This window comes from Chiloscyllium plagiosum, chromosome 18 (assembly GCF_004010195.1).
Source record: "Chiloscyllium plagiosum isolate BGI_BamShark_2017 chromosome 18, ASM401019v2, whole genome shotgun sequence".
In the NCBI taxonomy this organism is placed as follows: domain Eukaryota; kingdom Metazoa; phylum Chordata; class Chondrichthyes; order Orectolobiformes; family Hemiscylliidae; genus Chiloscyllium; species Chiloscyllium plagiosum.
The window spans coordinates 60,480,548-60,496,519 of NC_057727.1; the positions used below are offsets into that span (position 1 = coordinate 60,480,548).

The window sequence follows — 15,972 nt, forward strand, 5'->3', positions numbered from 1 at the left end:
GTAATTTATGCGGAGGTTGGTGGGGTGGAAGGTGAGGACCAGGGGCTGGGGGGACTCTGTCCTTGTTGTGGTTGGACGGGTGGAGTTCGAGGGCGGAGGGACAGGGAGTGGATGAGATATGCTGGAGGCATCAAAAACCATGTGGGAGGGGAAATTGCGGTCCATAAAGAAGGAGGCCATCTGGTGTGGTCTGTGGTGGAACAGGTCCTCCTGGGAGCAGATGCGGGAGAGGCGGAGGAGTTGGGAAGAAGGGATAGCATTTTTGCGGGAGGCAGGTTCAGAAGAGGAGTAGTCCAGGTCGCTGTGGGAGACAGTGGGTTTGTAAAAAACATCAGTGTTGAGTCGATCACCATTGATGGAGATGGAGAGGTCCAGGAAGGAGAGGGAGGTGTCTGAGATGGTCCAGGTGAATTTAAGGTCGGGGTGGAAGTTGATGAACTGTTCAACTTCTTTAATAGCCTAAAACCCTTGATTAGATCATCCTTAACCTTCTAAATGCTGGGTGGCATGGTGGCTCAGTGGTTAGCACTGCTGCCTCACAGCACTAGGGTTCCAGGTTCAATTCCAGCCTTGAGCAACTGTCTGTGTGGAGTTTGCACACTCTTCCTGTGTCCGCGCAGGTTTCCTCCCACAGTCCAAAGATGCGCAGGTCAGGTGAATTGGCCATGCTAAATTGCCCGTAGTATTAGGTGCATTAGTGTGGGGTAAATAGGTCTGGATAGGTTACTCTTCGGAGGGTCGGCGTGGACTGGTTGGGCCTGTTTTCACACTGTAGGGAATCTAACCTAATCTAGATTATTGAGAATAAAGACGTAAATAACTGTAGTCTAATCTCTCCTAATAAATCGACCACCGAAGTCCCGATATCATCCATATAAATCTGCTTTGAACTCCCTCCACATCACTTCCTGAAGCCCTGATCTGCTCACAGTATGCGAAGTGGGATCTAACTAGCATTTTGTACAACTGCAGCATAATGTCGCGATCCTGTAATTCAACCCTTTAAAGATGAACCCAGCATTCTGTTGGACTTCTGGACTATTTTCTGCAGCAATTCATGGCATTTTAAAGAGCTGTGCATCTGAATCCCCAAAATCCGCTGGACATCCACTGTCCCTTCTAAAAAGGTACACTAATCTATTCTTCTTTTGGTTTGAAATAGATAATCTCACATTTGCTTATATTAAAAATCTACCTGCCATAGTTTTGCCCAATCACCTAATCTACTAATGTCCTGCCGTAATTTTATGCTGTCATCAACACTGTCTACAACGTTGCCCAATCGTGCCACCAGCCAATTTGACTTATTATGCTATTATCCAAGCTGTTGATGAATACTGTGAATGATTGAGGCCCCAGCACAGATCCCTGTGGTATACCAGTCAGATCCTGCTGATTTGAGTACTTACTCATCATTCCGACTCTGTTTCCTGTCACTCCACCAATTTTCCGATCTACGTCAGTGGCTTGCCCTCGATTCTGTGGGCTTCCGAAAAACCGAAAGAAGTGAGGATGCTGGAAATCAGGAACAAAAACAGAGATTGCTGAGGAAGCTCATCAAATCTGGTGGCATCTGTGGAGAGAAATCAGACTTAATGTTTTGGTTCAGTGACCCTTCTTCAGAACTGATGGCAGCTAGCAAGATGTTGGCATATATGCTGAAGGTGGAGTGGGTGGGCTGGGAGTGGAATAACTAAAAGGTGGAGATAGAGCCAAAAAAGAGAAAGACATAGTTGGACCAACAATGGATGGATAACGGTCAGCCTAGAAGAAAAAATTAGTTTCTGACAAGAGACTGTTTATGGTAGCAGCCCATCTGATGACAAGAGCTGTATTTGAGGTTTGGGGTAAGGACATGGGAGAAGGTGCCTGAAACCCTAAAATGGTTGAACTCTATAAGGCCTACAGAGTTCCCGAGTGGAAAATGAGGTGCTGTTTTTTTTTCCAGCTTGTGCTGAACTCCACAGGAGCACTGCAGCGAGCCCAAGACAGGGATGTTGGCCAGGGAACAGGGTGGGGTGTTGAAGTGGCAGCCAACTGGAAGCTCAGGGTAACAATGACCCTGAGGTAAGTCAGAGAGCAACAGAGGTAGCGCATTGCATTATTAATGAAGGAAACCATTGCTGCAGTAATGAGGAAGGATATCTGAGAAGGGTCTTCACATGAGGCCAACCAGGTAGAGCTTAGAAATAAAAAAAAAACGAGGTGATTACGTTGCTGGGGTTATACCACAGGCTTCCCAGCAGCCAGAGGGAGATAGTAGAGCAGACATATAAGAAAATCATAGAAATATGTGAGAGAAACTGGGTTATAGTTGTAGGGGATTTCTTTGCTAATAATAACTGGGATTGCCTTAGTTGGACTATACAGGGTGGAATTTTTAAGGTACACCCAGGAGAACTCTGTGCCAATATCAGATGGGGCAGTGCTAGAGCTGATTCTCGAAAATTAAGCTGGTTGAAGTTTCAATGAACAAGCATTTCAGTGATAATGACCATAACTTTGTAAGTGTGCAAGTCCTTGTGCAAAAGATAGTGCCGAGGTTAAGGGTCTAAACTGGGGAGTGACAATTTCAATATCATTAGACAGGATCTGGCAAACTGAGACGGAGAGCAGCTCCCTGCAGGTGGAGTCTACATCTCGAAAGTTGGGAGTGTTTTAAAAGTGACGTAGTGAGAATTCAGGGCCAGCATACTCCTCTGACAGTGAAGGGCAACAGCAGCAAGTCTGGAGAACCCTGGATGCTAAGTGAGGTCAAGAGTTTGGTAAAAATAAAGAAGGAAGAAATGAGCATTAAAAACAGGGGAGCCCTTTAAGGTTGTAGCGTGTGTAGGAGATTGTTTAAAAAGGGCATTAGGAGGACAAAGATGGGGGGGAGGGGGGGCACAAAATATCTTTGGCAGATCAGATTAAGAAACGTTCCAAGACCTTTTCTAAGTATATGAAGAGTAAGAGGATTACCAGGACAAGAGTGGGACGTTTTAGATTAGATTAGATTAGATTACTTACAGTGTGGAAACAGGCCCTTCGGCCCAACAAGTTCACACCGCCCCGCCGAAGCGCAACCCACCCATAGCCCTATGTTTACCCCTTACCTAACACTACGGGCAATTTAGCATGGCCAATTCACCTGACCTGCACATCTTTGGACTGTGGGAGGAAACCGGAGCACCCGGAGGAAACCCACACAGACACGGGGAGAATGTGCAAACTCCACACAGTCAGTCGCCTGAGGCGGGAATTGAACCCGGGTCTCTGGCGCTGTGAGGCAGCAGTGCTAACCACTGATCAAAGGGTCGACCTGTACATGGAGTCAGTGAATGTGGATGAAATCTTAAATGAATTTATCTCATTGTATTCACGGACAAGAAAAACATTGTAGCTGTTAATGCAAGCATAAAGGTACATAACTCCCAGGTGGTGATAAGATGGATTGCAGGCTGTTAAGTGAGGCGAGGGAGGAGATTGTTGGAGTCGTGATGGATGTATTTAATACTTTGCTGGCTGCAGGTGAGGTGCCAGATGACTAGAGGATAGCTAATGGAGCTTCTTTGTTTGAGAAGGGCAGCAGGGATAGGCCAGTTAATTACAGAGCAGTTCGTCTGACATCAGTGGGAGGGAAATTCTTGGAAACAATTCTGAAGGGCAGGAGTGATCAATACTTGGAAAGGCAGGGATTGATCAGGAATAGACAGCACGGATTTGTTTGAGAGAGGGCCTGTCTGATTAATTTAGTTGTGTTTTTCAAAAAGGTGATTGAATATATTCATGGGGTTAGTGCAGTTCATGTGATTTACCTGGACTTTGGTAAGGCCTTTGGTAAAGTCCCATATTGAAGGCTAGTCCAAAAGGTAAGAGCCCACAGGATCCAAGGCAAGTTAGTAAAACTGACTTACAGATGTGAGGCAAAGGGTAATGGTGGAGATTGGAAGCATGTGACCAGTGGAGCACCTCAGGGATCAGTGCTGGTACCCTTACCGTATGTTATGTATATTAAAATCTCGTGCTCCCACGAGGAAGTTGAACAGTTCATCAACTTCACAAACACCTTCCACCTGGACCATTTCAGACACCTTTCTTCCCTTCCTGGACCTCTCTGTCTCCATCTCCAGTAACCGACTTAGCACAGGCATCTACTTCAAACCCACCAATTCTCACAGCTACCTGAACTACATCTCCTCCCACCCCCACCTTCTGTAAAACCACTCTCCCTTACTCTCAATTCCTTCGCCTCCGCTGTATCTGATCCCAGGAGGAGCCATTCCACTCCAGAACATCCCAAATGGCCTCCTATTCGAAGGATAGTCATTTCCCCTCCCATGTTGTCATCAATGTCCTCCAGCACATCTCCTCCACTTCCAGCACCACCGCCCTTAAACCCCACCCGTCCAACCACAAGATGGATAGAACCCTCCCAGTCCTCACTTTCCACCCCACTAATCTCCAGATACAATGCATTTATATCTGCCATTTCAACCATCTACAAATGGACCCCACCATCACAGATATATTTCCTTCCCCACCCTTATCAGCATTCCGCAGAGACCATTCCATCTGCGACTCCCTCATTAGGTCCACGCATCCACCCCAACAACTCCTCCTCCATTTCAGGGAACATCTCTGGGATACCCGCACTAAACAACCCCCCACTGCCCTGTAGCCAACCACTTCAACTCCCCCTTCCACTTTGTCAAGGACATGCAAGCCCTGGGCCTCCTCCACCGCCAAATCCAAGCCATCTATCGCCTGGGGGAAGAACGCCTCATCTTCCACCTTAGGACCCTTCAATCCCACAGCATCAACATCAATTTCACCAGTTTCATCACCTCCCATCCTCCCACCTCATCCCAGATCCAACCCTGCAACTTGGCACCGCATACTTGAACTGTCCTACCTGTCCATCTTCCTTCCCACCTATCCACTCCACCCTCCTCTCCGACCTCCCACCTCCATCTAGCTATTGCCTTCTCAGCTATCTTTTCCCCAGCCCCACCCCAATTTATCTCTCAGCCCCCCTTCATCCCCCCACTCCCCCACATTCCTGATGAAGGGCTTATGCCCGAAACATCGATTCTCCTGCGAGAAGGGCTTACGCCCGAAACGTCGATTCTCCTGCTCCTTGGATGCTGCCTGACCTGCTGCGCTTTTCCAGCAACACATTTTTCAGCATAGAATATAGGAACAAGGAAGTCTTGTTACAAAATTTGAGGTACTATGTGCAGTTCAGCTTGCACTCTATTGGAAGAATGTGATTACGCGGGGCGAGGGTGCAGAGGAGATTCACCGGGATGTTGCCTGGGATGGGAAGTCTCAATATTAGGAGAGAATGGATAGGCTGGGTTTGTTTTCCTTGGAGCAGAGGAGGCTGAGGGGGGATCTGGTTGAGATATAGAAAATTATAAAAGGCCCAGACAGGGTAGATTGTAAGAATCTTTTCCACATAATAGACATGTGTAAGACCAGAAGTATAAAGTGAGGAATAAATGGTTTAGTGGAGGTCTAAGGAAAATATTTTTTCACTCAGAAGATGTGTGAAATATGGAAGATGCTGCCAGAGAGGGCGGAGGAAGCAAATTCCCTCATAATGTTTATGGACCATCTGGGTGAGCATTTAAAATACTAGGCCATAGTCAGCTATGGACCAAGTGCAGGGAAATGGGATTACCGTAGCTTGGTGTCTGTTGGTCAGCATAGACATTTATACATTTGTTTCTATGACTAAGACTGTCTTCATTTTCTGAAAACAGTTCTATTCCCACTTCGTTCACAATTAAAAATACAGGAAGATAAAATGACATTTTGCTCTTTGCAATTGAAATGAGGAAATATCATTTCATCCAAAGTGTTGTGAATTTTTGGAATTCTTGACCTAAGAGGTTTGCGGAGATTCCAATATTAAATGTCATATTGGAAATGGAATCATGGGTTAGAGTGAGTTGGCAGTAAAGTGGAAGTGAAACCCAAGATCGCCCAGGATCACATTGGATGCTGGGGTAGTTTCGATGGGCTGAATAGACTGGTCTTGCTGCTATTTTTGATATTGTCTGAACCAAAGTTTGCAGGTTCAAATCCTACTGTCAATGTATGAACACTTTAATCAAGAAATCAGGCTTGCTACTCTGATGTTGTACTGAAAGAGTGCTGTCCTTCAGGGAAAACATTGAACAAAGACTCAAACAGACATCTAAAAGATCCAACAGTACTATTTTAAGAACAGCAGAGGAGATAATCCTGGAGTTCTGACTAATATTTGCTCTTTATTTAACATCAGAAACAGCATTCTTGTCTAATCAGTACATTGCTGTGTGTGAGAGCTTCCTGTTAACAAAGTGAGTGCATTATTTTCTCAATTACAAATGTAAACCCCTTTGGGGCATTCGGTGTCCGGAAAAGATGCTATGTAGATGGAAGTCACTTTTTTTAAAGAAATAAACTATGTTCAATTTCCATCTGTTTTAGTCTTCAGGTCTTATTTAATAATACCTATCACCTGCACAATGCCCCCTGCTATTCCAGTGAAACACTGTTTTAGATGGGTGTCTAAGCTACACAAATAATAATGCTGTGATTTCAATGATGAATTTATTTTGTTTTGCTCCATTTTATTTTTCTTGAATTATGGCCATCTTCTCAAATTCAATTTATTTTCACTGAGGCTGGTTAGCAGTCTCTCTGTATTTCTTACAGACTGTCCAGGAAGTCTGACTCTGTCTAGGAGGTGTGTCATAACATGGCCAAACAGGTTGATTAAAATAACCCAGGGATCTTAATGATCCACTCCAAAAACAATAGAGTTGGTGACTGACTTGGAGAGACATCCCTTGTTCAGCCAATCAGAAGCCCTTGCAGTTAACTCTCTGATTATATAGACAACTTGCAACTACAGGCCCCTGTTTGTTCATTATGGCTCCCAAAAGGATGTCAGCTGTCACAAAGGTAACCGTTTCTACCACAGTTGGCGATAGGATTGTGGCATTGAAGAGTCGCCGACATTCTCTGCAAGGTAAGGACAGTGAGGAAATGCTCTCACTTTGCCCAGGCTGGCTATGAAGTGGTTTAAGGCCATAACTGTAGGCTGTTACCATCCTCCTAGTTTCAGTACCTGAAGAGGAATTTCTTGAGAGCAGTGAATCCCTTTACTACAGGGGGCTGTTATTCCATATTCAGACTTGATTCGGAGATGCTGGTGTTGGACTGGGGTGTACAAAGTTAAAAAATCACACAACACCAGGTTATAGTCCAACAGGTTTAATTGGAAGCACGCTAGCTCCGAAAGCTAGTGTGTTTCCAATTAAACCTGTTGGACTATAACCTGGTGTTGTGTGATTTTTAACCATATTCAGACTGGAGTGGGTGGGTTTTGAATCAAGGGCTATGGGAGGGAAATACAGGAGTGTGGTGCTTAGGATTCACATTGACTGTGCACTAACTAAATAGTGATATGGATTTGATGAGCTGAATGCATTCCTTCTACTCATATGGTTTATGGTCCCTCCCTATTATCCAGGTGTTCCTGTAACCGGCCCTTGCTTCCTAACAGTGACTGATTTGTTCAATGTGTTGATTCTGAATGCCTCCAATTGCTATAATAGCTCATTTAAATTTCTTTTGACTTACTCCTGTGAGTAGCTGGATTCTCTCCTGGTGTCTATTTTATTGTTTGTTTTTAACTGTTTTAAGGGCTAGGCAATTGCCTACTGCCTAACCTACTTATAGGGTCTTGAGGGAGGTGAAATACACTTTTTTTAATTATTACCTTCGGGTATAATGCTCATGTGAAAGTAATTTTGGCCTCCCCCAACCAGCTTGCTTGCTTAAATTTCCCAGTAGCAGCGAACCTGTTTTGTTACTCCAATCGCTTCTGCTATAAAATCTTGTTTCTAATCAAGTGGAGTTGATCATCTTGTCCAGTATTAAAAATCTCTCTCTCTCAATACCAGGTCCTAGACCAATGGGTTTACTTGGAAGTGCGAGCTTTTGGAGTGCTGTTCCTTTATCGGGTAGCTAGTGGGGTAGGATCATAAGACACAGCATTTATAACAGACTGTAGTGTCATACAACTGGTGCAATACATCGAGCAAACCTAGGTTGCTATAAATCTCTTCATCCTTTAAAAAAGGGTCCCTGATGAAGGGAATATCAGCTTGCCTGCTCCTCAGAAGCTGCCTGACTTGGGTTTTTCCAGCGCCACCCTTTTCAACTGACTTTTCCAGCATATGCCATCTTCACTTTCTCCCTGCTCAGTTACTGCTGCATTCAAACCCCCACTTTGAATCTCTGCATTTCAATCTCTAGAACTTAATTTTAGTGGGATTAACTTTTATTGGGGGGGGGGGGGGGGGTGTTCCAGTGGCTACTAAAAGCTGTGTCAATAACTATATATAAAAATGCCAGCCTCTGTCTCCTGGATCTAGCTTGCTACCCACTGTTTGTTCTAGGTTTGAGAGCCAGTACTCTGCTATTTTACAAACGTCCTCCGGTGATTAAAATGGTGGTAAATGCCTTGAAGAAAAGCAAAGATCGGAAAGGTACAACAGTCCCAGCTATAAGGAATTACATTCTGACAACGTACCCCACGGTGAACCCAATCTACTTGAAAACCAGTCTCAAGAAAGCCCTAGCTATTGGCCTCGAGAAGGGTCTCCTGGTTCGGCCTGCAAACTCCAAAGCTACTGGTGCAACAGGAAGATTTAAAGTAAGCATAGCATTGTTCATCTGGGATCTCCCTCTATTTGTAAAACACCACCTGGACTCTATGAAGTGTGATAACTGGTCACTTGCAATTGAGTAATGGGGGTCCTATTTTGTTTTATTCACAATGTCCCAATGCTGTTGATTGTTTAGTCAGTTGGTTAGCAGTGACTGTCAACATTAGTGGTGGGCACTTTGTTTAAAATTAATTGCTTGAGATTTTGATAACCATTGAAGAAAAGCTGCTTGATTCTGCCCTCAAGCATGAAGCCATAGTTATGTGCAAACTATTGTAAAAGCTCATCTGTTTAAATGGACATTCATTCCTCTAGGCATTTTAATCAACCTGTTGACGTCACCGCAAAGGCCTAGAGCGAGTGGACTTGAAATTGGGTGTCAAGGATTTGAAATATCTGAAATCATGTCAATTCATAATTTTGTAGCTGTTTGTCCTGGAGCAAGACACTGGCAATGTGTCATATAAGAGGTGCAACACTAACAGATCCTTCAGTTCAGCTTGTCCATGCTGACCAGATATCCCAACCCAATCTAGTCCCACTTGTCAGCAACCAACCCATATCCCTCCAAACCCTTCCTATTCATGTACCCATCCAGTTGCCTTTAAATGTTGCAATTGTACCAGACTCAATCATTTCCTCTGGCAGCTCATTCCATAAACATACCCTCTGGAAAAAGTTGCCCCTTGGGTCTCTTATCATCTTCTCCTGCCCCCCCCCCCCGCCCCCTCACCTTAAACCTATGCGCTCTAGTTCTGGACTCTCCTCACATGGAGAAAAGACTATCCATGCCCCTCATTTTAATAAACTTAAGGTCACCCCTCAGCCTCTGACGCCCCAGCCTATTCAACCTCTCCCTAGAGGTCAGGTTCCCCCAACCCTGGCAGCATCTTCATAAACCTTTTCTGAACCCTTTCAAATTCCATCCTATCCTAGTGATGGGAAGGAAACCAGAATTGCACAATATTCCATAAGTGGTCTGACAATGTCCTGTACAGCTGCAGTGTGGAACAGCCAACAGCTTTTAAAGTGCCTCATGTGGAATGTTTTAAGCTTAAGCTGCTTATCTAGGTCTATGCCCCAAGACCAGTTTGCTGAAGGAGGCAGGTCTGTTGAAGTCTGGGTAAGCTGGATTCTTTCCCTGGAGTGTAGGAAACTGTAGGGGTAACCTTGCAGAAGTCTATAAAATCATGTTTGAGGTTAGGTAGATAGCTAACAGCTTTCTCCTATGGTCAGGTCTTCTGACTAGAAGGCATAGGTTTAAGGGGACAGACAGAGTTCAGAGTGCAGGGTCTGGAATCAGTTACCAGAGGTAGTCATTGAAATGAGGACGGTTTGTTTAAAACAGTTGGATATATGAAGGTATATGGGACTAGTTTGTGAAAATTGGACAATGTGGATAAGTTGGGTCCAAGGGTCTAGTTCTGTGCTATAAGCCTTAATTGGCTTAGAGACATGGGGTAGCTCTGCATGGGGTGGGATTGAACCCAGACCCAAGGTAATATACTATGTTACAATTCTGCTTAGTGCAGCAGTCAATTGCTGACAGTTTTTGGAACATTGCAAATAAGTGAGAATAAATATCTGTCTTCGTATCTAAGTGGTCAGTGGTCTGTTCAAACACTGCACTTTTTTAAAACTTCCCCTCTCAATCCCCATACTTGCAAATGAGAATGGCACAAACTGACTTTTAAACCTTTCAGTTATTCGGTTCTGTTTAGCCTGTGCTTTTGATGTAGCACCATTGAGATTCCCTTCCAATGGAGCCCCCTGCTGTTTCACCAGCTCTCGATCACTCAGCAGCACAGTGTACCACTGGAACATCTATTCACTTAGAATCTCAGCACTATTTGCTCATCACAGTTAGTGACTCTTGCCCCAGCAGCAGTGGGTCTGTCAGTACTCAGTTATCATAACACTTGATTTACTGTTCAATTTGTATCCCTGGGGCACTTAAATTGTGCCTGTTTTGATGGAACCCTGGTGATATTAAAGATTGACTATTGTTTACAAACAGCCAAACTTCGGGATCATGATTTGAAGGTGCTGGTGTTGGACTGGGGTGTAGAAAGATTAAAAGTCACAACGCCAGGTTTATTTGGAAAAACTAGCTTTCAGAGTGCTGTTCTTCATCAGGTAGTGGGGTATAAGATCATAAAACAAATTTATAGCAAAAGTTTGGTGTGGTGTAACTGAAACTTTCTATTGAAAATGACCTGGATTGTTAAATCTCATCTTTTAAAATAACCATGTTGGTTTCATGCCTTGTGTAAATTGCAGGACTTTTTTAGTTATGTTCAAGTGAATTTTAACAATGGGTGCCAAGTCAGCTCAGATAATGCATTGAAGGTATGAGGTACCCTGTGCGAGGCTCTGTGCCCCAAATGCTCAGACTGATTCTATCTCTAAAAGGTTTAAAGAATCTTGCATGGATTCATGTACTTTTTGAGCAAAGTAAAATATAATTCTGTAAGTACAAATTCTCCTCACAAACTTGTTTGGGGTGGAGGGAAGGAGTGCCTGAGTATAAGGGATACAAGCTGAGGGGTGTGTAGGAGAGCTTGTTTAGAAATATAATCAGTCAGCCTCACACATTCGATGCATTATCTGAGTTGATGTGAAAGAACTGAAAACAGCATGGTAATTCTAAAAATGAGATTTAACATATAATCCAGGTTAGATTACCTATAGTGTGGAAACAGGCCCTTCGGCCCAACAAGTCCACACTGACCCGCTGAAGCACAAGCCACCCATACCCCTACACTTACCCCTTCACCTAACCCTATGGGCAATTTAGCATGGCCAATTCACCTGACCTGCGCATCTTTGGACTGTGGGAAGAAACTGGAGCACCCGGAGGAAACAGACACAGGGAGAATGAGCAAACTCCACACAGTCAGTCGCCCGAGGTGGGAATTGAACCTGGGTCTCTGGTGCTGTGAGGCAGCAGTGCTGACCACTGTGCCACCGTGTCGCCCAATATATTCCAGCTGCATCACCCTGTAGACTTTGGCTATAAATTCTGTCTTGTGCTTCAACCACCTGGTGGAGCAGCATTCTGAAAACTAGTGCTTCCCAATAAACCTGGTGGACTAAACCTGGTGTTGAGATTTTAAACTTTGAAGAAGAATTAATACAGGCCTCCAGAGACTTCCTTCCAGTTTTGAATTCGCACTTGTCAAATTTGCACTAACTTGAAGCTGCCTGAGATGTTTCTGTTCCTATCTCCAGCTTGCAAGTAAGAGAGATGTGAAGAAAAGCAATGAAAATGTTGATCCAAACAGTGAGTCAGTCAAAATGGCAGCTGCAAAAGTGAGGTCCAAGGTGAAGAAAACTGATGCTGATAAAAAATCAGGTAACCCATTACATCTCGTAGCTCAACTTAGTGCCTGGGCCCTCCTTGGGCTAGATCAATTGAGGGAAAGTATAATTTTGGTGATCATGCACATGTAGCCCAACAGTACCGAACCAAATATCGCAGAAGATCTGGTACTGGTTTGGTTTTTATTCTGGGGACTGCAATCCACTGCCTTGGGTAAATGTTGGTCTGTCCATAGATCCAGTTCAGTTAAGTAACTATTGTTTCATTTGATGCAGTAACACTGCAGTATGCACTTCTCCAGAATGAATTACTAGAATAAAAGTAATCCATGAATTTGTACTGGAATAACCTAACTTCTCTCAATCTTCCAATGGCATTAATTTGAAGATTTCCCCTGGCCTCAATTTATATCTCCCATTTTTAAAATCAGCTCTGTCTGATTAGAGGATATGAGCTTCATTGTTTGTAAACTTGAATCTCTCCCTGAAACTGGGTGCAACAATTTTGTTTAAAACTTCCTCTGCTTCCAATTCCTAGTGAATATGCATTAAATGCTATTTGGCTTTCGTCAGCTCACTAAGCTGCAAATATTAACACCAATCGCTGAATAGTGACGCTCAACGCAACTGCAGGAAAGTAAATCTTACCTAAAATTGCTTATTTTTTTAAAAATTGATTAAATTAGTTGCAACCTTTACTTCCCTCTGATTATACTCAAAATGATAATGGTGTAATGTCATCTCTGGCGCTTATCCTCCATTTCTAGCCCTTGAGTGGACTTTGCCTCAACATCTAGCAATAACTAGTTGCATTGAATTTAAATCTAAATTAAGTACCTGATCTTCAATTCTAGGATCATATTATTCTAATCCCTGCAGTGTTAATACTCACAAGGATTGTCCTGAACCCTCCTTTGAAGATATTTCAAAGGGTCTTTTTGATTAAACTTTGGGGTGGCACAGTGGCTCAGTGGTTAGCACTGCTGCCTCACAGCACCGGGTTCGATTCCCACCTGTCTGCGCAAACTTTCACACATTCTCCTGTCTGTGTGGGTTTCCTCCGGGCGCTCAGGTTTCTTCCTACAATCCAAAGATGTGCAGGTCAGGTAAATTGGCCATGCTAAATTGCCCACAGTGTTGGTCAGGGGTAAATATAGGGTAGTGGAATGGGTCTGGGTGGGTTTCTCTTCGGAGGGTTGGTGTGGACTTGTTGGGCCGAAGGGCCTGTTTCCACACTGTAGAGAATCTAATCATTAAACAGTTTGTGTAGCATGAGATGTTCTTAGACATAGCAGTCTGCACCCCTCAATGGAGAATACCCTCCATTCCTCAGTTTGTAGCTAACTGATGACATCTACAAATGTTGGTTAGCTATGCATGTCATTAAAATGAAATGAAGCCCCACTCTTAAAACAGCTCATTCTACCCTTGAGCCTGCTCCACTATTTTACATCATGGCTGATCATCCAGCTCAGTACCTTGTTACTACTACACCCCAGCCTTTGATCACTTTAGCCCTAAGAACTGATCTAAATGCAAACATTCAATGCTTTGACTGCACCCATTTGGAGTGAATTTCACAGTCATCGGTCAGTGAAGAGATTTCTCATCTCTATCTGAAAGTATCCTTGAACTGACCCTTAGTTCCAGATTCTCCAGTCATCATGCACATCCTTTCTACATCTAAACTGTCTAGTCCTGTGAGAATGTTAAGCTTGATCTTTCTCCTTCCTCCTTAACCCTGGTAATTTTGTAATCTTGCAGATACAAAGTCCAAATCAAAATCTTCAGATGCTTCCAAAGGCAAAGGAGAGAAATCTGGGAAGGTAAGTGTGGCATCTGTTCTGTCCTTTAAGCTATTGTTGGGTCAGGTTTATGGTATTGGAGTCATCCCTGGGACCTCCAAGACCACCTTGCTTCATAACCCCATTGGTCCCTTTAATACTCTGTTCTCCAGTCTGTTTACTGAGGTGAACTAAGCTGCAGAATGACTTGCACTGGGTAAAGATATATAAATCCTGCCTTTGGCTTAGTGGCTAGCACCATTGCCTCCCAGTGCTAACTTTGGGTATCTGAATAGAGTTTGTACAAAATCTACCCATGTCTGCATGGCTTTCTTTCCACAATCCAAAGATGTGCCCGTTAACAGCTAATTACTGCAGATGCCAACAACTGTATTGAAGGAAAAGCTAGGAATTGCGGCATGTCAGGCAGTATCTGTGGAGATAGCAAACTAATGTTTTAAGTCTGTGACTCTGCTTCATGGAGCTCTAAGCTACTGTTAAGCTAAATTGACCTGTAGTGTGTCAGGTAGGTGGGTTAACTCTGAAGTGGGGTTTAAAGAGTAGGGTTGGATGCTTTTGCGGGTTGGTACAGACTTGATGGGGCCAAATGACCCCTCTGTATGAGATTTTGGTTTAGGAAACTTTCATTAAAGTTAAGGCAAATACTTCAATAGGTACCTAATTCAACGCAAGTGATTTGTAGGAGTTTTGCTGAAGTTTCCTTTGCCCCCACTTTCAGGTTAAGAAGCTGGGACAGTCTCTCCCTTCAAAATCAAAAGGAGACAGCGGCCAGAAGAACAAGGCTGTAAAAGAGGAACTCGATTCATGTCCTAAAGTTCCAATAAATAAGAAGACTTCAAATCAGTTGCTCCCATCCAGCGCTGGAGTGAAACCAGGCCATAAGAGCAAAAGTAAGAAGAAAGAACTGAAACAAGCACCATCCTCTTCAGAGGACACTCGACTGCCTGGCCATAAAGCTGGCTCATCTGCGCCAGGGCTAACCGTGAAAGCTGCTGAAGGTCTGAACAAGAAAGCAGAAAGCAAGACAAAGGACAAAAGTAACAAAAAATGATTAAGCAAAATACTGCCTTTCATGCATCTCTTGAAACTCCTAGTAATTTATTAAGTTTGAGTTGCACTTTTTAAAAAATGCATTTTGTAAACTGTTCAATAAAAACTAACTTTAATATGAAATCTTTAAGTCTAAGTTGTTGCATTTTGACTCTTAAATTGCAGAGTTTGTAGTCATTCCATACTTTTTCTCAGTAGTTATTTGGGGCAACTACTTACTTTTGTAAGTAACATTAGTGTGCACACGTTATCTTAGGTGCCAATTTAAAATGTAGGAGCGGTAACCCTTCCAGTATTGTTTCCAAGTTGCTTGCCTTGATCTTTCTCCAACAGGACGAGTGTAATTCCAGCTTTACTTCATTCCTGACATTCCCAAACCACCTCATTACAACCCTTCAAATTCAACTAAGGTTTAAATCCCCATCCTGACTGGGGCAATTGCCAGTATTTGTATATTCCTGTAGGGTTAGGAATAGCAGTTATTGTTTTATCACCTAGATCACTTCATTGTGAACGAAGTACCAATTGGGTTCTACTGTGCTTTTGGACATTCTGAAATGTGAGAAAGGTGTACCATGTTTAAACTTTGGGCCATTTCCAGTATTGAATGACTTGAGCAGACACTCAAATGAGGGTAGCACACTTTCAAGCTCTATTCTGGTAGTGTTCTTGAATTAATGTTGCTGTTTGTTTTCCTGTTTTAAGCTTCTGTTTGAATGGAACTGGCTACAGCCCATGTCTGGGAACCCCCTCATGCCAAAATAGGGTGGTAGGCTCAGGGCTTCAATGAGCTATCTGCCTGCTCAATGGAAGAATAGAATGAAAAGCTAACTCTTGGGCTCCATCATCAGACTCACCTAGATGCTGGGGAGTACTAGCCTTGCATTCCCTAGGCTGGATCTGCTTCAGAGATCAGTCTTCATCCTCCACCTCTTTCTTACACAAATTTGCTTTAATTGTGAGAAGTCCATGTATATTTTCTTAAAATAAGACTCTAGATCTCCTGATATATAGAACCTGTCAACATGGGCTTAAGACACTTGTTCAATCTCGCTAGTATATTGTGTACAGTTATGGGTGCCACATTA

At 43.5% G+C, this 15,972-nt stretch overlaps 1 protein-coding gene across 1 annotated transcript in view; it reads left to right on the plus strand.

Annotated features, from left to right (window-relative positions):
* The window catches only part of plxnd1 (plexin D1), a 114,914-nt gene extending 106,039 nt beyond the window's left edge, over positions 1-8,875 (plus strand). Inside the window, exons 35-37 of the mRNA XM_043708651.1 lie at positions 2,915-2,918; positions 5,459-5,465; positions 8,860-8,875. Of these exons, the coding sequence (XP_043564586.1) occupies positions 2,915-2,918; positions 5,459-5,465; positions 8,860-8,875 (27 nt within the window). The remainder of the gene's footprint in view (positions 1-2,914; positions 2,919-5,458; positions 5,466-8,859) is intronic.
* The last annotated feature ends 7,097 nt before the right edge of the window (positions 8,876-15,972 follow it).